This window comes from Microcebus murinus, chromosome 18 (assembly GCF_040939455.1).
Source record: "Microcebus murinus isolate Inina chromosome 18, M.murinus_Inina_mat1.0, whole genome shotgun sequence".
Lineage (NCBI taxonomy): Eukaryota > Metazoa > Chordata > Mammalia > Primates > Cheirogaleidae > Microcebus > Microcebus murinus.
The window spans coordinates 58,091,128-58,117,517 of NC_134121.1; the positions used below are offsets into that span (position 1 = coordinate 58,091,128).

The 26,390-nt window shown below is 39.0% G+C and overlaps 1 protein-coding gene across 3 annotated transcripts; it reads right to left on the bottom strand.

Annotated features, from left to right (window-relative positions):
• Positions 1 to 644: 644 nt before the first annotated feature.
• ACOX1 (acyl-CoA oxidase 1) lies at positions 645 to 26,363 on the bottom strand. 3 transcript variants are annotated; one of them, XM_075994759.1, is made up of 14 exons: positions 26,147 to 26,363; positions 25,746 to 25,905; positions 12,102 to 12,262; positions 10,069 to 10,176; positions 8,697 to 8,816; positions 8,435 to 8,550; positions 7,848 to 8,017; positions 5,925 to 6,087; positions 5,324 to 5,514; positions 4,661 to 4,840; positions 4,438 to 4,543; positions 4,172 to 4,315; positions 3,856 to 4,062; positions 645 to 2,674 (listed from the first exon to the last, which is right to left on the bottom strand). In XM_075994759.1, exons 1-14 carry the CDS (start codon positions 26,253 to 26,255, stop codon positions 2,624 to 2,626), a joined length of 1,986 nt encoding a protein of 661 aa, XP_075850874.1. In that variant the 5' UTR covers positions 26,256 to 26,363; the 3' UTR covers positions 645 to 2,623. The 3 variants fall into 3 exon arrangements, with proteins under 3 accessions (XP_075850874.1, XP_075850877.1, XP_075850875.1); XM_075994762.1 differs by lacking the exon at positions 12,102 to 12,262 and adding an exon at positions 19,920 to 20,080; XM_075994760.1 differs by lacking the exons at positions 25,746 to 25,905; positions 26,147 to 26,363 and adding an exon at positions 19,920 to 21,692.
• Positions 26,364 to 26,390: the final 27 nt, after the last annotated feature.

Here is a 26,390-nt window from a genome sequence, read left to right on the forward strand (position 1 = left end):
ATATGTTCTGAAGACAAGAACATGAAGGGGCCCAAAGGCTTTGGGACCAACTGTGCTTTGAGGTCACTGATGTCCAAATAATGAAACACACCTCAGTATGTATCTAGTAGAGCATAAAGTAGAGCTCCAAACACTTGAGGAAGAAGAATCACCCTTCACCCATTGCAAATAGCGAACACATCTCTATTAAATGTCAAATTTTCAATTTTGTATACTGTTCAGAGTATTTTTTTAAAGGCTTAACTCAGTATTACCTAACAGAAAAATCTCATTGATTCTACTCGGTATTTATCATCATTTTGGAAAAAGCTAGGTTAACATTTGTATTTGCACTTCTTGTGAAAATGGCTGCCAAAACGTTTAACCCAACACACCCAAACTTATCAGGGGTAGTGTGGCTTAATAGGGACAACTACCTGGACCTGTTGCTCCTTTAACTGCAGCCAACAAACATGTACCAAGGTCTCTCGAATGACTCTCACAACTACAGCAATTACAGCTGATTTATAGCTGTCTGTTCAGGCAGGTGTCATGCCTGCAATTTTTGTTCTTAGTGTTACCTAAACCTAATATACCTATATTCCAAATTTCTTAACGTAAACTTATTTTTAATTGTGTGGCATGCTCTTTCTCAACAACACAAATCAGTGAGGTTTTACTTTATTTTTATTCTTTGATTACAATGAATAAAGTTCAAGACAAAACATTCCAATGTTAATAAAAATAGTATCAAATGTCAGATTTAGCTTTTAAATAAAACTTGAGGTGCTGCATTGAAGGTGGCTCTGTAGTGTTTACAATTCAAACCTGCCAAGATAGACCCCAGATCTACGCAGGTGGGTGTCATTTCAAACATCCTCAGATCCTGGCCACAGATACATTCATCTGTGAATAAGGTATTGAAACACTAATTTTGAAATAATTCTACATTTAAAAGGTCAATATTAAGCCATTTAAATTTACTTTGTTATTTTCTAGAATCTGAACTACTTTCAAGAGACTCAAATGAGATTAACACAGAGTTAATCTTCAATATTAATTATCAATTAGTTCTCCCAGTGGAAAGAGTAAGGCTGTGTCAATATACAGTATTTCTGCTGTAACCTAAAAATCTCATATTATCACTTCTCCTGAGATAGACTTTATGTCAGGTCCCAAGAGAGGAATTGTTTCCAATGAATTATACTATATTCTCAGGACTGATTCTAGAACAACTGGTTTCATGAGGCCGATGTCACAGACATAAACAGGTAAAAAAAAAAAAATTTCAAGTGACTTATGATGTTTTACACGGATTTTAAGAAAAAAATTAAGAGGCACATTTAAGTTTTAAATATAGAATGATTATAAAAATTTCAACTGAAAGGACAATTTAGCAATTCAGATTAAGCTCCTAGAAATATAATGAAGACAAAGCTATACATTCAATAAAATATGGAATCTGAGAAACATTCATTTATCCTCTAGCCATAGTTTCAATGATTAATATTTTCTGAACCAAGAAGCGAAACATGGTTTGCGTCAAAGGGTGTTATTTCTGTGTGTAAGGTGACCTACACCTTAAGTGACATTTTCTGAATGCCAAATACTGTAACCTCCAAGTATTTTAATGCCAAGATGACAAATATTTGAAATCTGGATTGTCCTAGAAAATCTAGTTAATATCATTCCTACAGTTACAGCAGTACCATAGCTGAGAGCTCTCCCTACATTTGTTCTATTAAGAAGGAACTGTGATTTTTTCCCCCTCTTTTCTTTAGTATCTCTTCCAGGAAAGTGTGGGGGGGGTGTCAAATAGCACTGATTGAGGTCCCAGCAGTTGCCAAAAGTCCTATGTAGATAACTTTGCTACCTATTCCTTCCCAAGAAGCTGGAGACAAAGGGAGTTGTAGTGCTACTAGAGCAACAATTTCAGGATCCTTCAAATGAAATATTAATTCATAATTACAGGAGACAGTGGTTCTGCAGTAGGTCTATGCTGAAAAAGTCCAGTTGTTGGAAAAATGCTACTATGAATAGTTAGAACATAGAAGCAATCCATCAGCAAAGGAGGACAAGCAGCAGAAGCTCTAACACAAACTCACTCACATTAAGTTTTCTGGTTAGTTTTTTTCCTTCGAATCCCTTTTCTTCAGTCCTGTTGTTCAGCCAGCCCCCACAGTAGGAATGGTAGAACATTTAGCATAAAAGCTTTGAAGGGTTCTATCCTACTTCAAAAATACTTTTGCTTAAAAACACTTATATAGCCAATGATTAGCAATTAAAATGTGAAAATAATTAACTACTTAGTAGTTAAACTCTGCTAATTATCAAAAGTTATGGCCTACTGGGATTAGCAGCATTACAAATGCAAGTCATACTGCATTTCTTAAGCTTTTTCTGAATGCTTAACAGATCTCTTTCAGTGTTAATTGCACTTAAAACACATCTGGTTTTTTCATTTAATCTCTGAAATCTGTTCATTTTTTCCCTTCATTTATAAAAAGAGGAAAGGGGTCAATTTATCATTTACTATATAGCTATTTGAATTTGATGAAGATTTCACACAGATTTGTGCATCAGGTATAAATGGAGTTGCATACAGCTGCTTTCTGGAGCAGATTAAACTTGTCCTTGTGACAGGTCAGAGCTTGGACTGCAGTGGCTTCAGGTGCTTATAGTAAGATTCATGGACCTGCAGGGAAGGAAGAGATAAGAAATACTGATAAAGAGGTTGCCAGGTTAAATAGCATACTTTTTTCCTTTATGGACAGGGTTTTGCTCTGTTGCCCAAGCTGGAGTGCAGTGGTGTAATCATACCTCACTGTAACCTTCAACTCCTGGGCTCAAGCCATCCTCCTGCTTCAGCCTCCCAAAGTGCTGGGATAACAGGCATGAGGTGCTACACCCAGTGGCACACTTTTAATTGAGAAATTAGCTGTATCTTATTTGGATCTCGATTTAAAGAAATTGTTAACAAAAAAACAAAACAAGAAAAAAGAAGAAAAAATTGAGCCAGTTGGAGAAATCTAGACATTGGGTATTTCATAATATTAATTATTGTTAATTTGATTAAGTGTAGGAATAGTATTGTGGTTGTTTTTAAAGAGTCTTTATCTTTTAGAACTACATATTGAAATATTTATGGATAAAAGTATCTGATGTCAGGCCAGTGCCATGGCTCACACCTATAATCCTAGCACTATGGGAGGCCGAAGTGGGAGGATCACTCAAGCTCAGGAGTTTGAAACCAGCCTGAGGCAAGAGCAAGACCCTTTTTCTACTAAAAATAGAAAGAAATTAATTGGCCAACTAAAAATATATAGAAAAAATTAGCTGGGCATGGTGGCGCATGCCTGTAGTCCCAGCTACTCAGGAGGCTAAGGCAGCAGGATTGCTTGAGCCCAGGAGTTTGAGGTTGCTGTGAGCTAGGCTGATGCCAAGACACTCTAGCCAGGGCAACAAAGTGAGACTCTGTCTCAAAAAAAAAAAAAAAAAAAAGTATCTGATGTCTTGGATTTATTACAAAATACTTCCCAGGAGGTGGGGGATGGAGCTGAAACACAAATGGCTATGGGCTGATCATTGTTGAAGCTAGACAAAGGGTACATGGAAGTACATCATGGTACTCATTTTTGGTACAAGTCTGAAAATGTTCAATTAATCATCAGATATTCAAGGTATTAATAATTAAAACCTTGCCTATTGCAGGAATGATCAGTTCCCTTCTGAATCTATTGGTCAAGTAAAGTGACTCTCAGTAGTGGCCACAATGCTTTGAAAGCTTTCACAAGTGAATCCCTTTCTAGAGGTCTTTCTTGCTTCAATATTTACATGAAGAATTTAAAAAGGTAAAATGACTTTTTTTTTTTTTACCTCTGCTTTGTTCAGTGGGGATTTCTTGGCCCACTCAAACAAGTTCTCATACACATTCCCATCATAGCGGCCAAGCACAGAGCCAAGGGTCACATCCTGGAAATCAAAGGCATCAACCAAAGCAACAGCATTGGGGCGAATGAGAGTGAGTAACTCCTTTATACGCTGGTTTACTTGGGTAATTTGAGACTCTGTCATGATGTTCCCCTAAAAAAACCAAAAATAACGTGTATGTATACAGATACAACTATCATATAAAGTAGATAATTATTTTTCTTTAAAAAAAAATTAAGACTTTTCCTTAAAAAATACTGACCTGAAGAAAATCCCCTGCCTTCTGACTGATTCCATATAGAGAATACAAGAGACATAAATTCCTTAAGACAGCTTGAATGGATTTATCTTGAATTTTCAGGAGTTTTTCTGAAAAGAGCTTAACTACCACATAGTGGCAATGTGCCTAGATTAAATGAAACACCAGAGTTTGAGAACCTTGGGAAAAGACTCAACACACAGCGACTAGGGCTTCTGCACTGAGAAAATGGGGATGCCAATGCGGGAAGAGAGAGGACTACCACTAACCTCACTTGCTTGAACGAGGTCAACAGAAGTTAGGTTCCATGCTACCTCCTTGCTTTTTCTGTGAATCACTTCAGTTTGAAGGTTTTTCGCAGCAATTTCTACTAATCTGTTAAGAAAACAGAAAACTGGAGGTCTGAGGAAATGATCAACAACACTCTTACCTTCCAGTCCCTCAGGACCCCAGCCCCAAGGCCGCACGTCCTAGCTCTGCAGGTGAGCTTACCTGGCGGCACGAAGTTTATATGCTTCAGTTAGGCTGTCAGGGCTGTTGATATCCACCACAGTAGGCCAGACTGCTACCTGTTGTGGCTGGATGCGCTGACTGGGCAGGTCATTCAAGTACGACACCATGCCACACACCAACTTTCCTGAGTGTACCTGGTCATAACTTTTCATCAAGAACCTAAAAATCACCAGTACACATGCTTTTAGTAACTCTACTCTTGAAATGACTTTAAGGGAGGGGGGGCATGGGCAATATAAGTAATCTTAACACTTGTACCCGCATAATACGCTAAAATAAAAAAATAAAAAAAAAATAAAAAGAAAAGAAAAAATTAGCCAGGCATGGTGGCACATGCCTGTAGTCCCAGCTACTCGGGAGGCTGAGGCAGTAGGATTGCTTGAGCCCAGGAGTTTGAGGTTGCTGTGAGTTAGGCTGACGCCATGACACTCATTCTAGCCTGGGCAACAAAGTCAGACACTGTCTCAAAAAAATAAATAAATAAATAAAGAGTAGGATGGAGGCAAAATTGGGTGTTTCAGGGAAAAAAAATATATGTATATACACACATATGGTAAAGAGAAAACACAGGAAGAGGAACTCATGAAAAGGACTGGAACATTCTTATGAACAGGTAGTAGCAATTGTGAATTTGATTCTCACCTAGCTGTCTGTAGCATCATGACAGTGTTTTCTCCCTCAAAGGTACAGGTTGGGGTAAAAGTGACATAAATATTTGGAAGACCACTGCAATGAGAATAGCCATGCCCACCACAAGCCATCCGACATGCTTCGATAGCGGCATTTGTGGTCCAAGAAGTGAAGGCCTTAAGCCCGGCTGTGAGTGCGTGAAGCTGAGGAGACAAGCACAAGTCAGAACATCTGTGAAAACAGCATCCCCCTACAGCAGCACTGGTCACTGTCAAAACCAGTTGCCACACATGTAAACTAAAGCAGCACAGTTTTCTGACTGGGCTAAAGAATTAATAGCTTTCCCACACCCATTTGAACTGTTCTACTTGGCAAGAAAGCCACCACTTATGTTCCTTTGATTGACAAATGACCAACATGGCACAATATTTCTGATAATACTTAAAAACAAAAACCACATATCTTCATAGCTGAACCATTCTTGATTAGAAAAAGTTCTTAGAATATATAATTCTTTTCAGGCAATATCAACATTTAGTTTTCTCTGGACATTATCCCACAGGCAAAGATGAAACAGAAGGGTGCTCACAAGTGAATGAGACCAAACACATACCTCAGGCAGTTCACTCAGGTCCCCCTGGCCAATGCCTTCATTAATCCGATGATAGGTCTCCTTCATGTACGCTCCTACAAACTGGAAGGCATAGGCAGTAGCCAGTAGTGGAAAGAGTTTATACTGCTGGGTTTGAAAATCCAAAATCTGTGGTTCTGGTTCACTAAATTATACAGTGAAAGGGGGGAAAAAAAGCAAATCCTTATACAGAACTTGCTGTGCGTCAGGCTCTAGTCTAAGTACTTTGATATATTAAGTTATTTAATACTCATAAAGACCCCGTGAGGGAGAGACTATTATCCCCATTTTACAAATGGGGAAACTGAGAGGTTAAGAATCTGCCTGTGGCCGGGCGCGGTGGCTCACGCCTGTGATCCCAGCACTCTGGGAGGCCGAGGAAGACAGATTGCTCAAGGTCAGGAGTTTAAAACCAGCCTGAGCAAGAGTGAGACACTGTCTCTACTATAAATAGAAAGAAAGTAATTGGCCAACTAATATATATACATAGAAAAAATTAGCTAGGCATGGTGGCGCATGCCTGTAGTCCCAGCTACTCGGGAGGCTGAGGCAGGAGGATTGCTTGAGCCCAGGAGTTTGAGGTTGCTGTGAGCTAAGCTGACACCACGGCACTCACTCTAGCTTGGGCAACAAAGTGAGACTCTGTCTCAAAAAAATAAAAAAAATTCACTCAAGGCTCACATTTAAAAGAAAAAAAAAATAAATAAAAAAAATTAAAAAATAAAAAACCAAGTCTCTTAACCTCACAAGAGGAAGGGAAAAGGTCTAGCACATTAGATGGCTAAATAAACTATATTTTGGCCACAATCTTGGAAAAGACCCAATGCATAAAGTTAAATATTTTTAAATGTAAGAATTATAAAGGTATGCCCTTACATATTGATTTACTGTGTAAGAGCAAAAAAGAGTATCAGAGAGGAATTAACTGTGGCCATGAACACAAAAGGGTATCAAATTTATTGCTACTTTCACCAGATAGAATTTATACCTATTAATAGTAATTAGAATTTTTAAACTGCCTTTAGTGTGTTGAACATTTCATTTATAGAGCTCAAGTAATAATATTACTATTTTGCTTAAAAGGTTAATAAGGTAGCTGGGTGCAGTGGCTCACACCTGTAATCCCAGTACTTCGGCAGGCTGAGGCGGGAGGATCCCTTGAGGCTGGGAGTTTAAGACCAGCCTCAGCAACATAGCAAGATCCTATCTCTACAAAAAAAAAAAAAAAAAAATTTTTTACTAGCACTCTGGGAGGCTGAGGTGAGAGGATTGCTCAAGGTCAGAAGTTCGAAACCAGCCTGAGAAAAGAGCGAGACCCATTTCTACTAAAAATAGAAACAAATTAATTGGCCAACTAAAAATATATAGAAAAAATTAGTCGGGCATGGTGGCACATGCCTGTAGTTCCAGCTACTTGGGAGGCTGAGGCACAAGGATTGCTTGAACCCAGGAGTTGGAGGCTGCATTGAGCTAGGCTAATGCCACGGCACTCTAGCCAGGGAAACAGAGTGACACTCTGTCTCAAAAAAAAAAAAAAAAAAAAATTAGCTGGGCATGGTGGTGAACGCCTATAGTCCCAGCTACTTGGGAGGCTGAGGCAGGAGGATCACTTCAGCCTAGGAGCTGGAGGTTGCTGTGAGCTATGATCATGCCACTGCATTGTAGCCTGGGTGACAGAACAAGACCCTGTCTCAAAAAAAACAAAAAAAACAAAAAGTAGTTATTCTTGTCTTTTCTCTTAAGAAAAAGAAGAATGGATACTAAGGTGCAAGGCCAGTACACTGCCACCCTATCTAATTCTGCATGGCCAACGCACCTTCTCTATCCACATTAGGGAATTCGGGTAAATGAATGGTGTCAAAACTAGGTCTTCAGTACTGAGCCCATCTCAGACCCCACCCTTACCCTGGCTTGATTTCAGACTGGCGCCTCACAGCACTATATCGGATGGCAATGGTGCAGGCTTTAGACAAAGACCGAGCGGCTTCTCCCACAAGGAAGGACCTGACAAACACCATGGTCCCGTAAGTCAGCTTGTTACTCAGGGGTTTCACATACGTCCCATCAGGCCTCACCTGGAAGAAGAACACGGCATTGATGCTTTCTTCTGTTAAGCCCATGGCAGTTTAGTGGTTCTCAAAGTGTAATCCCTGGAATAGCAGCATCAGCATCACCTAGCTCTGAAATACTAAATCATATTTCCGACCCTGACCTACTGAATCAGAAACTCTGTGGGGTGGGACCTAGCAATCTGGGTTTTGACAGGCCTCCCCATGACTGTAACACATGTTAAAGCTTGAGAACCACTGGTTTAGCACACCAGGGTATGTTCTCACCCCAACTGCTTCAATTTCACTATCATAATAAAAGAAGCCTCAGAAGTAAAAATATGTTATACTTTCTAAAAGAACAGACCCTGCTAGCCCTATTGTTACCAATAGCCACTACAAGCCCCGTTTGATGCTTCTGCTCTATTTTCTGTCTAAATATACCTGGGCATACTTCATCAGCATGTTTTCTCTGGGAATACGGTAGTTGTCCATCTTGAGGTAGCCATTATCCATCTCATCATAACCAAATTTGGGGCCGATGTCTCCGACAGTAATACCTACCACAGATGAAAGGAAAGTCACAAGATGTTTATGCTCTGGAATTCTTGGCCTTCCCTCCTGTCCTTCAGTTGTGCATTCCACTTTTCATAGAAGAAAGTGTTCAGGTTAATTTTCATCTCGACATCAGATGAACAAATCTTACCTGGCAAAGGCTTATGGGTTCCCATTTCACGAATAGGTACAATGAAGGCATGTAATCCATAGCATTTCCCCTTCGTGATGAGTTGGGCAAGAACTATTGCATGATTTGAAGTCTTTCCAACTGTAACATCAAAGAGAATGGGAAAGAGAAGTGAGCAAATGTTCTTATATTTTCAAAGGGTAGAAACAGAAGAGGGGAAAATGTATATGTTAAATATAACACTAGACCATATCAATAAATTGTGTCCAGAAAGCCTTTCTGCTGATAGTATTACACCTAACTTTCACAAAGTTCACTTAAGCTGACAGTAACTAAAATTTACTAAATTTTGGCAAAGCAATTTTTGTTTAAGGAAAGATCACTTTACTTTCTTTTACTTATTTCTCATGTATTTACATAAACAAAACCATAATTTTTTACAGTAATCATAATACGGTTATTCTAAAATTTTCTTTATGTAACTCCATCTGAAATACATATCCCAAGACAATAACTCAGAATGGAAAAAGATAAAAATGTCATAAAGCTATTTATTTAATAAAGTAAGAATTTGAGGCTGAGCCCGGTGGCTCACGCCTGTAATCCTAGCACTCTGGGAGGCCGAGGCGGGTGGATTGCTCGAGGTCAGGAGTTCAAAACCAGCCTGAGCAAGAGCGAGACCTGTCTCTATTATAAATAGAAAAAAAATTAATTGGCCAATTAATATATATAGAAAAAATTAGCCGGGCATGGTGGTGTATGCCTGTAGTCCCAGCTACTCGGGAGGCTGAGGCAGTAGGATTGCTTGAGCCCAGGAGTTTGAGGTTGCTGTGAGCTAGGCTGACACCACGGCACTCACTCTAGCCTGGGCAACAAAGCGAGACTCTGTCTCAAAAAAAAATAAAATAAAATAAAAGAATTTGAGAGCCGAGCATGGTGGCTCATGCATATAATCCTAGCACTTTGGGAGGCCAAGGCAGGAGGATCATTTGACGCCAGGGCAGGAGTTCAAGATCAGCTTGAGCAACAGAACAAGACCCTGTCTCAAAAAACAAAACAAAACAAAACAAACAACTCAAACGCTGCTTAACAATATGAAAATGACTACTCAAACAGGGAATACTAAGTTATTTTAAATGGTGACTATGGAAACCATGGTAATACATGGGAATGAAAAGCAGAGTAAGGATAGCTGTCACTTTTGTGCTCTGTAAAATGTATAAACATACATAACATGAACCACAGGAAAATGTGAAGTACCTTAAAATGGTTTTAAGAGTTAAAGGTTTTTTTCTATATTTCAAAATGATATTCTCATATAAGTTCTAAGTTCTGAACAAAACCTCATAATAAATCTTCAAAACATCTCATAAATGCTGAAAAATTCACTTACGCCCACCAGGCCACCACTTAATAGAAGTCACAGTAGGACTGTTGAGAATAAATTCTTGGGCTTCAGGGTCATAGGTAGCTGTGGTTTCCAAGCCTCGAAGATGAGTTCCTTCAGAGATAAATTACATTTATTTCAGATAAAATATGGGGAAAAAATAAGACACAAGGTTAATATTTCCTGCCCAGTCCTTTAAGCTCTAGTGTCTCAGAGAAAAAACAAAATCTAACAACAAAACATTTGTAGATGAGCTACAAATGGTTGATAATCAAGATACTTAATTTCCTATACTGTCAGTTTCCCATTAAGCTGAAAATATAAGCATCATGCCTGTCCTGTTTCTCTATTTCATTTAGAGGATTCTAATATTTATTTAGATCAACCAAAAGAAAATGTAAAAGCAGTTTAGAATCATATTTTTATCAGATCACAATATATGAATTAACAGGGAACTTAACTGTCCTTTTAAACCCATCTCTAAGTTGCAAGTATGCCAATTTCAACTCTCATGTATTGTGTTTATCACATCAATTCAACATTCTAGAATTCTGCACTACTGAGAAGAATAAGATAACATGATAGGAAGATACTTCAGCTGAAGTTCTTGTAAATTGAGAATTTCTTTCAGAATGATCATTAGAATGGAAAAATAAAAGCTATTTTATAAAAAGTGTAACTATTATGGGGGAAAAGATCTAGAAAGTGACTTTTTAAAATTACTAAAAGTCCAAAAAGGTCCGAGTTCACCCTATAGATTTCCAATACCAGGCCTTCACTTAGCCCTAGCTGGTTCTTTAGTGTGACAAGCAAGGGTTTCCAGCTGCATATATTACTGGAGAGGGACAGGATTTGTGTCCTAAATTCTAGTACAAATATGCCAAAGTTCTTTGAAAAGAGTTATAGAAAATGCTCTGGGTGGCAAACTCTATAATAATACTGAAGCAAATGAGAACCTTTTACCAAACTGCTTTGATAACACTAACCTCTTAAAAACTAAAAACTCTGTGAAACATTAGAAACTTCCAGTTGATGACAGAAATGGCCAATTTATGTGTGATGTACAACCTCCATTGGAGAGGGAGTCAAGAAACCAGACACATAGACTCCTTTTACCAAAGCAGCAGCTTTTACAGAAAAAAAGATAACATATTAAACAGAACAGATAAGGACAAAATGTTTTCAAAAGCACAACTGAACCAAATAGTATTCCACTTTGAGTCTTGTGAAAATCCTGTAAAATACTACTCAGCACCCAATAAGAAAAAGCAGCTGTACAGACATAAGGAACAAATGGCAAATATACATCGAGCCAGTTTTTCTGAAACCTCCGAGCAAAGAAAGAGAAGCCAGAAGCAAACGAAGCAAACACAGATGCCAATGCAGAACAGGTGATAAAAGGAACAGCTGCCACCTCCAGTCCCATGTAGGCTCATGAAGAAAGGCAGTGGGGGATGGTAAGATAAACGAAAGGCAGTAGATACAGACTTGAAACCAACCGCCTATATTACTTGTCTTAACTTTTCTAATCTCTGGCCAAGCCACCTTCAGAACTTTACTAGATTTACTGAATTAAAGTACAAATAACTTCAAGGCACAAAATGTTGCACACTTTGGTTATAGTAAGATACTCATTTCCCTCAACCAAGACAAAGAGATGCATACTATTAATTTATATTTATATTTCCTCTGGAATTTGTAGAAGTTCCTTAAGGTATCATTAGTGATAGTAACAAAGAATACTAAATGCACAGATTCTATACAACTTCAGTAAAATTGAAAAACCACTTGGCAAATAAGGCCTGACTTGCAATTCTTGACCTATGAAAAAAAATAATCACATCACTATGATAACATAACCTTTAGTTTCCACTGACCAAAGCAATGTGTGTAAGCCAAAACCTGGACTCTGCAGAGAGAGCTCATTTAAACACATCACAGAGCGGTGACATGCCATTGCTAGCACACAGTGGGCACTCCATACATACTAAGCTCAAAGGGACCCACCCAACCCAGAAGGTAGACTGAACACAGCATACCATGACCCATCTCTGTCTGGGCATAAGTGCCAATGATCTCCAAGTTCCAGGCGGGCATGAAGAAGCGCTCTTGCTGCTCCTCAGTTGCCTGGTGAAGCAAGGTAGGCAGGAACATGCCCAAGTGGAGATCCAGAGGCTCAGGCCGCCCTCGGTGCACAAAGCTTCCAATACCAAGGATGGGCATTTGAGAGAAGAGTCATCGGGTGTGAGAGAATCAGCAATTTAAACAGATGGAGCAAGGGAAGGAGAAAAAAAACTTTCTGTAAGTATGAATTAGTTGCATGCACTTTATCATGATAGGAGCACCACCCCTTTCTGTATTACTTTTAACTCTGGACAATTTCCATTCTTCCTAAGGTGGCAAGATTTCCAATACCAGGCAAATCAGAGATTGGCTACTGATTCCAAAGCCTAAGCAGCAACCATGTGTGCAAGGCAGAGGATTCCAACCTAGCAATTAAATCAAAGGAAATAAATTTGAAAAGGTTGTACAGAATGGAGAATTAAGGGGTACAAGGATTTCCTCTGACAAGAAGGTGAGACATGAGAACACTGTAGTTCTCTCAAAGTGACAATATGATCCCCCAGACTAAAGCTTTTCCTAGATGCAATTTCAATAATGCTTCTAAGCCGGGCACGGCGGCTCACACCTGTAATCCTAGCACTCTGGGAGGCCGAAGCGTACAGACTGCTCAAGGTCAGGAGTTTGAAACCACCCTGAGCAAGGGTGAGACCCTGTCTCTACTGTAAATAGAAAGAAATTAATTGGCCAACTAATATATATAGAAAAAATTAGCCAGGCATGGTGGTGCATGCCTGTAGTCCCAGCTACTCAGGAGGCTGAGGCAGCAGGATTGCTTGAGCCCAGGAGTTTGAGGTTGCTGTGAGCTAGGCTGATGCCATGCCACTCTAGCCAGAGCAACAAAGTGAGACTCTGTCTCAAAAAAATAAAAAAATAAAAAAAATTAATGCTTCTAGGCTATGTTGTTTTGTCCACAAAACATCCAGCATAGGTCCACATTCCTCATATAACTCCAATAATTGTATTCAAATTCATGTCAAATATTCAGCTATGCTCTACTGAAATAATACAAAAATTGGCAGTGCTCTTCATCCCAATAATTTATTTCAGAAATTAAAAAAATGCAACTTCTAGGTAAGACCATAAGAATTACGAGTTACAGACTCATGCATAACAAGCTCTCTATTACAATTATATAGGAATTATCACTAATGATAATAAATACATTGGCTTTAGTTATTTTAAATCCACTTTTTTGGGTCATTCTTTTCCATTTAAAATCTGCAGGTGGCTGGGCATGGGTGGCTCACGCCTATAATTCTAGCACTCTGGGAGGCCGAGGTGGGCGGATCACTCAAGGTCAGGAGTTCGAAACCAGCCTGAGCAAGAGTGAGACCCCCATCTCTACTAAAAAGAAAAAGAAATTAATTGGCCAACTAAAAATATATAGAAAAAGTTAGCCAGGCATGGTGGCACATGCCTGTAGTCCTAGCTCTTTGGGAGGCTGAGGCAGAGGATTGCTTGAGCCCAGGAGTTTGAGGTTGCTAAGAGCTAGGCTGATGCCAAGGCACTCTAGCCCAGGCAACAGAGTGAGACACTGTCTCAAAAAAAAAAAAAAAAAAAATCTGCAGGTGCCTTAAACTTCTGTGTGGATTTATTTCTAAGGATAGGAAATACTTCTACATGCTTTTGTATTTTTCCATATTATTAGTATTTTTTTTTTTAACTTCCAGCTCCAAATCAGTTAACTCTATTTGCTCTTATTATTCTATTTAGTTATCTTAGAAGTGAGCCTAAGTAATGCTTCAGTTTTTAAATTTCTCAAACAGTTTGTTCCATCTAAGGTAAAGAGAAAAGTAACCAGGGCACAGGCAAGGGCTGATCAATGACTTCTTCCATTCAGGGGGCTGTGCTTGCAGCCAACCAATCACAAAAATCAAAGAATGTGTGACTTAATCTCTCATTTTACAGAGAAGAAATTAAGGCTGAGATGGATTAAGTGCCTTATTCAGGTAAAAAATAAATAAATAATGGCATAACAAGGACAAGACCCTTGTCACTTAATCCTGTATCCTAGTTGGGGAAATGATGGTACAAGTGCAGCATGGGCTAAGGACTCTGATAAGAACCTAAAAAGACATGCCAAAAAAGCCAGAGCTGTCCATGGAAGCATCAAAAGTGGAAATCCTGCAAGACGTTACAAGTGGTGGCAACTGGAGTACTATTTTTACAACTTCCTATGACTCTACAATCATTTCAAAATAATTTTTTTTTAAAAAAATAGAGGAAATCCCAAGCAAAACACATTTCATGGGGTGAGAGTGCCTTTCAATCACAAATAGGAATCTCAACTGTCCCCAGTTATTTATTTATTTTGAGACAGAGTCTCACTCTGTTGCCTGGGCTAGAGTGCCATGGAGTCAGCCTAGCTCACAGCAACCTCAAACTCCTGGGCTCAGGTGATCCTTCTGTCTCAGCCTCCTGAGTGGCTGGTACTACAGGCATGCACCCATGCCTGGCTAATTTTTTCTATATATTTTTAGTTGTCCAGCCAACTTCTTTCTATATTTTTAGTAGAAATGGGGCTTTGCTCTCGCTTAGGCTCGTCTCGAATTCCTGAGCTCAAACGATCCACCCGTCTCAACCTCCCAGAGTGCTAGGATTACAGGCATGAGCCACCGCGCCCAGCCTCTCCCCAGCATTTAAAGACTAGTAGTGGCCAGGCATGGTGGCTCATGCCTGTAATTCTAGCACTCTGGGAGGACAAGGTGGGCAGATTGCTCGAGGTCAGGAGTTTGAAACCAGTCTGAGCAAGAGCGAGACCCGTCTCTACTAAAAATAGAAAGAAATTAATTAGCCAACTAAAAATATATAGAAAAAATCAGGTGGGCATGGTGGCGCATGCCTATAGTCCCAGCTACTCAGGAGGCTGAGGCAGAAGGATCGCTTAAGCCCAGGAGTTTGAGGTTGCTGTGAGCTAGGCTGAAGCCACGGCATTCTACCCGGGCAACAAAGCGAGACCTGAAAGGAGAAAACTCTAAGTTGGACTGAAACCTGAGGTCAGCCACTTTTAGTGCTGGCTATTAGTGGCTATTTAGTGGAAGGCTATTTTGCTTGATTAGAAATCAGAACAATCCCTGGTGAAAGGGAAGGCCAGGAGGAAGCGCTCATGAGATCATGGAGGTTTGTGTCTGTGTGGTATACCATCAGGGAGCAATGACAAGTGCTACAAAATAACACCCAGTAGGGCAGGGCATAAAAATAGTATAATCAGAGACCGTACTGAGATTGAAGAATGTTTTCAGGAAAAAAATGTCTCTTGTACCTAAGATAAGGATTAATCAGAAGTGGATGAAATTGAGAAATGTTACAAAGGGAAAGTGGCCTGGATAGTTTTTTGACTTAACCCTAGTATTTGTTGTAAAAAGTTAGTTATGTGTGATAAAGATATTATTTTTAAATAACTTATTGTAAAATTACAAAGCACCAACAATATGTTATACTTGGTGAAGCACTAGAGTGAGTTCTTTTAAAACTGTAACATCAAAAGGCCTTGCCAGTCTCTCCTTCCAAATGATACAAGGCTGGAAAGGCTGGCAATCAATACTGAGGAAAAACAATTAGATTAATAATATATGAGAAAGGAAGAAATAAAAATGCATCTCTGTAGACAGCATGGTTATAATCCTAGGAACTCAACAATGACAACGAAATACCAGCAATAATAAATGAGAACAGCTGCGGCTACAAGGAAAAAGAATTGACTGCATCCTTGTCCATTAGGATCATTCAAGTGGAAACCCCAGCAAAGAGAAAGACAGTTTACGAAAGTTATAAAATATCTTATATTTGTTAAATAACTTAGCTCAGACTATTAAAGATTTAAGAAAAAACATAAATACCAAATAGAATGAATAAAAGAAGATATGAATAATATGAAACAAACAGCTAAATTCTGGCTGACAGTAATAAATAAAGGTAACACTTCCCAAGAAAATAGAAGGCTTTAATGTGACATTGATTTAAAACTCCTGTAGAATATTTTTTTAGAACTTGACACATTGAGATCGGAATTCATCTAGAAGAATAAGCAGGCAGGAATACCAAATATGTGAATCTTGAAATGTAATAATAGTGGGCTTATTCTATCAGATTTAAAAATATCTTACCAAGCAACAATGAGCCAAAACGTACAACATTAGAAGAAAAACAAAGAAGAAACAAACATATCAATGTAATACATTTAAGGTTTCAGAAATAAATTTAAACTACTATAAAACAAACCAGAAAGAACATAATGGGAAAAGAGCCACTATTTAATGAACTTTAGAAATCCAGGAAATCATATGGGATTCATTCCCACTCCATCTCATACACAAGTGAAAGCATTAAACATAAAACAAACAAAAATATTGGAAGATAATTATCCAAGTTATGAGAGGGACAAAATTTATACCTATTCAGAGAAGGATGAGTTGAATACACAGGCCCAAACACTTAAGAAAGCAGAAGGTAATGGTAAAAATATTAGACAGATACAATATTATCACATAAGGTCCATATGCAGAATCTATTTAACCAGTACACAAAGGGTAAAAGACCCATTTTATATATAGGAAATGTAAACAGTAAATCAAAATATGTAATAACATCCAAGCTAACTAGCAATGGAAAATTAAAACTTTAATTCTTAGATATATATTTAAGTAGCAAAAATAAGGTGGCCATGTTGATCAGGCTATCAAGATACAGAAAGAGCAGCTGTTAAATTTATTGTAAACTGGCTCTGTGTTTCAGGAAAAGTCTCAAACTATGCAGCAAAAACTGTAAGATGCTCGTTCCGTTCAATGCAGTAATTCATTTCTGAGAAAGATATTTCAAAGTCATAATCCCAAGGAATATAGTTTTCATAAAGAAGTTTATATTTTTTTCCATAATAGTGGGGAGATTGGAAAAGTCCAAGTCTCCAAGGGAGCAAGTTTCATGAGAAGTCCAATAGGGAAGAGAACCGCATGGGGAAAAAAGAACAGGACACTATATAGTATGGAGAAGGAGGGCGGTGAAGATAAGGGAAAGACAGACTGATGACTCACAAATCAAGTTTATCCTCTTTCCAGTTTCAAAGAAATAAAGGTGCTCTTTATTTAAGTGTGTTGGTTTTTTTTTGAGATAGAGTCTTACTCTGTTAGCTAGAGTGCACCCAGGCTAGAGTACAGTGGTGTCATCATAGCTCACAGCAACCTCAAACTGCTGGGCTCCAGCCATCCTCCTGTCTCAGCCTCTAGAATAACTGGGACTACAGGTGCACGCCACCATGCCCGCCTAATTTTTCTATTTTTAGTAGAGATAGGGTCTTGCTCTTGCTCAGGCGGGTCTTGAACTCCTGAGCTCAAGTAATCCTCCCACCTCACATATTTAAGTATTAATGATGGGAATTTACAAGTATACTGTATCATCTTCAAGGACAATGACTATGTATTATATAAGCTCTATATTCCTAAATAAATAATAATAGACAACAAGGCAGAAAGAATCCCTATGAAGTGGCCAGATCATGAAATGATCAAATATCTGTGAAAAGCAAACATACTACCAGCTTTGTGACCTAAAGAAACATGTCAGGAAGATAATGCGGGACCAGATTCCACGAGGCTGTTCCTTCAGCCCTGGAACCCCAGGGAGAGGAGCCCTCCGAGGCTCAAGCCTCTGCCTTTGATTAGGGCTCATAGAACCAGAGCAGGTTATGTGTTGGGATTTCTTTGCGTGTCTTTAGAAAAGGAAAGACACTCCAGAGGGAAGAGATAAAACTGGTAACCAAGCCTTTCTGCACAGGATAGGAACCTAGAATGAGCCTGAGCAACAGAGTCTCAAGTCTCAGCAGCTACCTAGAGGTGAAAGAATCCCAAACTCAAAGTTACAGCTAATTCTGTGAGAATGCTTTAGACAATCATTGTTTGTCAATCAATTTTCCAAAGTCTCAGAATTTAAATAATTAGATCTCATTCGGTACAAGTTGCTTTATTGCCAATCTCCTTGATGTTGAAGGACTTTTTACATATTCTACATAAGGCAATACTGTCTGTCTGGCTGGTCTGACCAAAGTGGGTTATCAAAACTCACTAACATTAGTGTCACTAAAGTTGGTAAACAACCCTACACAACCCCGATTTGACTGGCTTATTATAATAAAAAAAATTTTTTAAAGGCAATACTGTCATATGATGCAAATTAACCAACAAATTGCCTGGCTTCCATGGAAAAGAATAGTCAACAAAGAACACCAAAATGAATTAACCAAATTCCAACAAGAAGCGAGACCTAATCTTACAACATTGCTCTCTAAAGTAAATTACAACTACAGACTAAACTACAAGACAAAGTTGGTTCAAATATAACAAAATATTCAAAACAAGAAGGATTAAGGGAAAGAAAAGTCTAATAAATGCAAATTCATATAAAGCAACATTAAGATCTTAGCCCAATTTCTGTTCTCCTCAAACCAGTAAAATTCAAGACTTCATTTCTTCCTCTCTCCTTTTAAACTTTAGGGCAAATATATTTATGATGTACTTTATAGAGACAGAGGCATTAGACCAACAAGAGATATACACAACAGACCCATCAGCCTCAGAATATTTCACATCTTAATCTTATGCCTCCTGTGAATAGCATGATTTATTAAGTCAAATAAATCTAACAATGATGAGTACTAAAGCAAAAAAGGGTTCTATACCACAAAGCTATTTCAAAATTATAAAACACACAGACATAAATATACATTCAAGAGAGGAAGATGACATGAAAGAATGTTATCTTTCTTCCCTTAGGAAACCTCTCTTCAAGCTTGTAATTTCAGCATTGGCCTTCCAGAAGCTAAAATCTTGGGTGTTTAGTAAGGTGTTTGTAATGTCAGACCATTACCAGAAACTGCAGTTCCCGTGGAGAGTATAAGAAAGACCATTTTCCTTAATCTGATTCATAAACCAAAAAGCAAATCGAAGACAAAATGAAGTTTCCCTGATACTTACATCCCTTCCTCTTTCCCTTTTACTCCTCCCATTTTGATAATTAGATATGAAGCCGGGCAGGTGAAATCCAAAATACTCAAACTCACCAATGGCCTTGTCTATGAAAATAAACCTATTTCACATTAAGACCAAAAGCAAAACTTTTTGAAACAAGTCAGGCTTTTAAGGAACAATTTAATCAAGAATTACTGGCAGAGTAATTAATAGAGTCCCTGGGCACATATGGAAAAAAATGTACAAGACGGCTGGAGTTAGAGGAAAAAGAATTATAGAGTTCTCCAAACTGCCTTATAACCCTGCTAGTAGGCAATGAAAAAAAGTAAGACATGTAGCTGCCATCACCATTTGCCTCCATTAAAACCCACACCTTTAACTTTATTAAAGCAGAGAGGCATCTTCCAGATACTGCTGAGGCATTAACCCTCTGAAGAACTGCCAACAGTCTTCAATAAGTAGAGCAACATAACGGGTGCTTTGCTACACTTTAAGCCCTAACTTTCCAAACTGTTCAGTGCCCATTAAAATGGAGTATACGTAGCAATGATAAATCGCTTTAAGAAAAAATATGGAATGCCGTTTATAGGCCAGAACTTTGGACCAGTTTATGGTGAAACGACCCAGGAGAAAACGAGAAGCTGAATTCTGATTGAACAATTTTAAAAATAAAATCCCGAATATGTAGCAGCACACAAAAAATCAAATGTCAGGAGTCACTGTTAATTGAAGTCCTCAGGTGGGTTACCCAGGGACCGTCAAATGTGGACTAACCGTGGCCTATTTCCGTCTGGGCGTAGGTGCCAATTATCTGGAGTCCTTTGGATGAAAGCAGCCATTTCTCTTGCTGAGCAGTGGTGCCCTGATTCAGCAAGGTGGGAATAAACATGGAGTAATTGAGGCCCACAGGTTCCACAAAATTGACCAAATGTAGTCTACAGGAGAGAAAAGAAAAGGATCTCAGCCTTATTCTGGAAACTGTATTCTATCAACCATCCTTAACAAGCAGCTTTGGCTCTCAAGATAAAGATTAGGAAAATTTAAACCCGTTTCTTATGAAATTAAATGTAAAAATTTATTATGTTGATACCTAGAAAGCCAAAAGCAGAAACTGGTATCTCCTCTTCCTTCAATCATTACAGAGTGAGCCAGAATGCCTTCTGAAAGTCTACACTTAATTCAGGAAGCAAATTCTACAAGGTTTAGCCTAAAGACCTCTTTTGTTTTTGATTTTGTTGGTATTTATCTGCTGGTTTAATTGGCTGGATTTTTTTTGAGTGTGTGTTTTGTTGTTGTTTTTGCTTTATTTTAGTTTGGAACTCCACAGAACACTTATTCGTAGAGTTGTTAACAAAAGCTCCTAAAGAAGAATAATTTAAACTATCTTTCCCTAGATAATCTAAGCAAACATTCAGAAAGTAAATACATATCCAGGGCAGAATCATAGGTCTCTAAGGGTCTTGAGCATTTACAGATGGGTAAATAGGTAACACAAGTGTATTAAAAATTTATCCCTGATGGTCAATGAACATTACTCCAGATTATGGGAATTCTATATCACATTGAAATTAATTCAGTCCTCAGCTACCTTTTCATGAAATAGAATCCATGAAATGGTCAAAATGCAAATTACGCACACTAGTCAGCCTGAGCTATGCTGTGTCATAGGTTTTACTGGGTCAGTTGTACAAAATATATCTCATCTAATGAATCTTCATGGCTTCTCACAGAATGACTAGGAAGCAGTGTCACCATCAGGTTATCTAGGCCTCTACAACGAATTAATTAAAGAATTAAAGAAAAGAAGGGGTGGGCTGCCATTCGGATTCTGGGCCGGGGTGGGGGGGTTGGCTTGAAACCATCCTACAACCTTAAAAGAAACAACAGTAAACACAACATACCCTCTTCGTTTTCCTATTTCCTAAATAAACACTACACAAATTATCCCATTTTCCTTTCTAATACAAATCATAATCCACTTGGAAACAAAAAACTCTCAGTGAATGCTTTCAGATATGACTATTTCTAATTAACCAAAATTAATTAATCATGACAGTTTCTACCAGAGGGAATGACATCTGTGCCCTATGTTCTGTGTAAAAATCAACAGAAGCTGCTCTCATTAGTATCAGTAAAAAATGTTTTCTCAGTGCCAATAGTTAGTTGTCAGGCACAAGCTCAGGGTAGGAAACCACTTTTCAGGGATGCCAAGGACAGACTTGTCCAAACATCCAAGAGATGACTGACTAACCAACACATAAAATGCCCTGAGATTCTAGGATTTGAGGGAATTAAGATAAAGGAGTAGGCCGGGCGCGGTGGCTCACGCCTGTAATCCTAGCTCTTGGGAGGCCGAGGCGGGCAGATTGCTCAAGGTCAGGAGTTCAAAACCAGCCTGAGCAAGAGCGAGACCCCGTCTCTACTATAAATAGAAAGAAATTAATTGGCCAACTGATATATATAGAAAAAATTAGCCGGGCATGGTGGCGCATGCCTGTAGTCCCAGCTACTCGGGAGGCTGAGGCAGAAGGATCGCTCGAGCCCAGGAGATTGAGGTTGCTGTGAGCTAGGCTGACGCCACGGTACTCGCTCTAGCCTGGACAACAAAGTGAGACTCTGTCTCAAAAAAAAAAAAAAAAAGATAAAGGAGTAGTATGAACAGAGCAGCTGAGTCAGTTTCCAAGGAATTTAGGTAAGCAACAGCTTATTCCTGTAGTATACAAGTTACACATGTCGCAAAATGCACATCTCACTGAAGTGGGCACCAACAGCCCACTTCAGTGGGCTGATGAGATAAAGAAGTAAATGTAGAAACCACTCTCAAAAGCAAGAGTAACGCAGCATTCCCTACAATCACGTCTTACCTAAAACCAAGAAGTATTTAGACATTTGCTATTTCCTTTTGTTAAGTATATAAAGAGGAAATAAACATACAATTTCTGAGAAATAAAAGCAGTAATGTAGGTACTAAAAATGATAGAAATATAACACACTCACATTCTCATAAGGGAACTGAGAAGGCTGAGTAATTTCATAAAGTACTCTAAGGCTTATAAAATGATATTAAAACATGAATAATTCTAGGAAACTGAGAGTGAAAATGTGACATAAAATAAAGACTACCAAACATTTCTATTTCTACTTATTTATTTATTTTTTTGAGACAGAGTCTCACTTTGTTACCCAGGCAGGAGTGAGTGCTGTGGCATCAGCCTAGCTCACAGCAACCTCAATCTCCTGGGCTCAAGCAATCCTCCTGCCTGCCTCAGCCTCCTGAGTAGTTGGGACTACAGGCATGTGCCACCATGCCCGGCTAATTTTTTGTATATATATATATTTTAGTTGGTCAATTAATTTCTTTCTATTTTTAGTAGAGATGGGGTCTCGCTCAGGCTGGTTTCAAACTCCAAATCCATCCGCGTTGGCCTCCCAGAGTGCTAGGATTATAGGCATGAGCCACCATGCCTGGCCTTATTTGATTTTTTTTAAGAGTCTCACTCTGTAGCCCCAGGTAGAGTGCAGTGGTCTCATCATAGCTCACTGCAATCTCAAACTCCTGGGCTCAAGCAATCCTCATGCCTTAGCCTCTCTTGTAGCTGGGACTACAAATGCACGCCATTTTTAGTAGAGACCGGGGTCTTGCTCTTGCTCAGGGTGATACTGAATTTCTGAGCTCAAGCGATTCTCCTGCCTCGGCCTCCCAGAGTGCTAGGATTACAGGCCTGAGCTACCGTGCCCAGCCTAAATACTTATATTTTTAATAAAAATACTGAAGTGTTTTTTTCAGGTCAATGAAAATCAACTCAAGAACAAAATCTGAGTGCTTATTTTTAAGTTTGGCTTAATCCCTTTTAAAGATTCTTTTCAAGGAACCCAGCTTTAAAAACCTAAGGAGGATAACAAAAACTATGACTGATCCTCATTAGAATTTCAAATTACTTTTAAGAACATTTTACAGTTTTCTTATTGTTAGCATAGTATAGTTATGACAAAATTACAGGAAAGATCGGGAAAACAACTTTAATGTTCCTCAAATAGCATGGTCTCATTTTCTCATGGACTGGAGAACAATTCTTTTACTGTTTAAATTGAGAAATTTCAAAGTATTTTACTAATATTCAATCAACTTCAAAATATTCTCATAAGTTTTATTTTGTGATAGGAGAAATGGAAGAGAACAGTTAATGCCCCAAATCCTCAGAAATATTACTGTGTTTCATCAATTCTAGCATTCTCTTCCATTTTACCATTTAAGAAATCCAGTGCGGCCAGGCATGGTGGCTAAGGCCTGTAATCCTAACACTTTGGGAGGTCGAGGCCAGAGGATCGCTCAAGATAGCAGTTCGAAACCAGCCTTAGTAAGAGCAAGACCCCATCTATACTAAAAATAGAAAGAAATTAATTGGCCAATTAAAAACATATAGAAAGAATTAGCCAGGCATGGTGGTGTATGCCTGTAGTCCTAGCTACTCAGGAGGCTGAGATAGGATTGCTTGAGCCCAGGAGTTTCAGGTTGCTGTGAGCTTGGCTGATGCCAAGGCACTCTAGCCTGGGCAACACAGTGAGACTCTGTCTCAAAAAAAAAAAAAGAAAAAAAAGAAATCCAGTACATCTCACAATTAATGGTATGTCACAGTTAACTGGCAGCATTATCTCTTTCTTAGTGGTACACAAAACACTGGTGTGAGTTATAATCGATGAGATTGGATAATGAAGGCTTTGACTCAATGGCATACAGTAATTGCCAAGATTAATTTACACTACCCTTCTCTAACTTGATTGCCTTGTATATCCTAGGCACATTGGAAGGGTGTCAAAGGGTGTGTTAAAGTTTGTACTTTAATACTTCACAGGAAAAATGACACAGAAACAACTGGCTGGTGTCCATGGATCTTTAACCACATAAAGGACTTTGTTCTATTTCACTGTGACTTCATAAATTAGGAACAGGTCTCAGATTATGAAATCTTCTACATCAGTTCTGAAATGCATTGTACCACCCACGTAAAACCAAACCACACAAACACAAAAACCCTTTTCTTTCTTGTCATTTTAAGAAAGTATGGAATCTTAACTAATTTTTAAAAGTTTACAAATCCAACTCAGGCCATTTAGTAACATAATATTCTAGGAGTTATTCTACCCTCAGTATTTCCACAGCAATGAGTTACAAACTTTAAAAGCCAAAAAGAGCATTTGGAAGTTGGTGAGTACTCTGATTTGACCTACAAAAAATAAATATTTTTATAACTAAAATTCAATGGAGGCTGGGCGAGGTGGCTCACACCTGTAATCCTAGCACTCTGGGAGGCCAAGGCGGGCGGATTGCTCGAGGTCAAGAGTTCGAAACCAGCATGAGCAAGAGCGAGACCCTGTCTCTACTATAAATAGAAAGAAATTAATTGGCCAACTAATATATATAGAAAAAATTAGCCGGGTATGGTGGCACATGCCTGTAGTCCCAGCTACTCTGGAGGCTGAGACAGTAGGATTGCTTGAGCCCAGGAGTTTGAGGTTGCTGTGAGCTAGGCTGACGCCACAGCACTCACTCTAGCCTAGGCAACAAAGTGAGACTCTGTCTCAAAAAAAAAAAAATTGAATGGCGTTTTCTGGAATATTAAGGACCAGAGTAAACCATTTCATCTTCACAATAACCAAAACAAATTGAAAAGAGATACTAAATGCACTAAAGCCAGTGACCATTAATACTAGAAAGGCAGAACATGTTCCATTTATCTTGGTTCTTGACTATACATCATTCATATGATTTAATACTTATTGGAATTCCTCTAAAATGTGGAAACCTAAAAGAAGAAATGCTGAGGAATAAATAAGTATAAGAGATGCTATAGGCCAAAATAATATTTTAATAAGTTTACATAATAACAGTGTGTTTATTTAGATGAAGGCAAAAAAGTCCCTATTTTTCTAATTGAAAAAAAAAAAACAACGAAAATGAATGGTCTGAAAAAAAAAGACATACTCAACACTAGGACCAAGCAAGTTTTTATGAGGGCTCTCTCATAAAAATAGCCACTTAAAAATTGTCACCAATTCAAAAATACAGGGTTCTTATAATACTTTATATTGACTCTGAGGCCTGAATGAATGTTCTTTATCCATTCCCTTATGTCCCATTATTTTAAACTTGAGATCTATCCTATCACATGATATAATCCGCTAGTCCTCAAATATATTTAAATGTTTGGTCTTGCAATAGAAAAAAAATCCTTCCAAATTCAGAAATTTAGCAGGTCTCCTTATATATAAAGAGCAAAGTCATTTTGTATGTAAATCACTCAAAACTGAAATGCACAGGACAGAAAACAAATGTTTTATAACATTCTTGAGACTGAATTCTTGAGAACGGAAAACTCCAGCACGGTCATTCACTATCATCATTCTACAAATATGTTATCCCATTAAAAGGCTTGGATACAAAAATAACCACATTATTTTCCATACATATAACCTTAAAGTGTCATGAAAATACACTAGTTTTAAGTCTTCAAACGCCAAGCACAAAGACAAAAGGCCATCACAGCCTGCAGCTTCAAAGTTTGGGCTTACAGCAGTTGTTCGGTGCTGAGGCATACCTACTTTTTAAACCACATGATTTCATCAGGGTCTGCGATGCCAAACTCCCTCATCTTCTTCACCATGTTGGCACTCTTCCGAACTGCCACCTCGTAACGCTGGCTGCGAGAGAGGAAGTTCAAGTCCTCATGCTGGAAGTCTGGGTCGTTCAGAATCAGGTTCTCTGGAAGGGAGTTAAAGGACATCAAGAGGAAGACAGACATTCACGTCTCCGTTACACCCTCCCTGAATCACAGCGAGCTTCAGACCTCGCAAAGGGCGATATCCTCCCCTCCCAGCCCACAGGCTGCCCGGCTCGTTTAATGCTGAGCAAGAGCCAGCGGCCCAAGCCCCACAGCGCCCCCCGACTCACTGACAGAGTCTCAAGCATGAAGGGGGAAGGAGGCCTCGCCGGTCGCCCTCACCGATTTCCCGGCGGCGCCGGGTGTTCTCGGGGCTGCCATCCAGGATGTGTGTAAGCAGCTCCGGATTGAAGCTGGCGGAGTCCCGCTCCCTGCGCAAGTCTGGGTTCATGGTGACCGCCAGCGGCAGCAAAGGAGACAGCGACGGCAGCAGCAAAGACAACCAGCGTCCGCACCTCCACCGCCCGCCCGACCCTAAGAACAGCCCTAAGAGGAGCGAGTCCCCGCCCCCGCCCCCGCCCGCCCC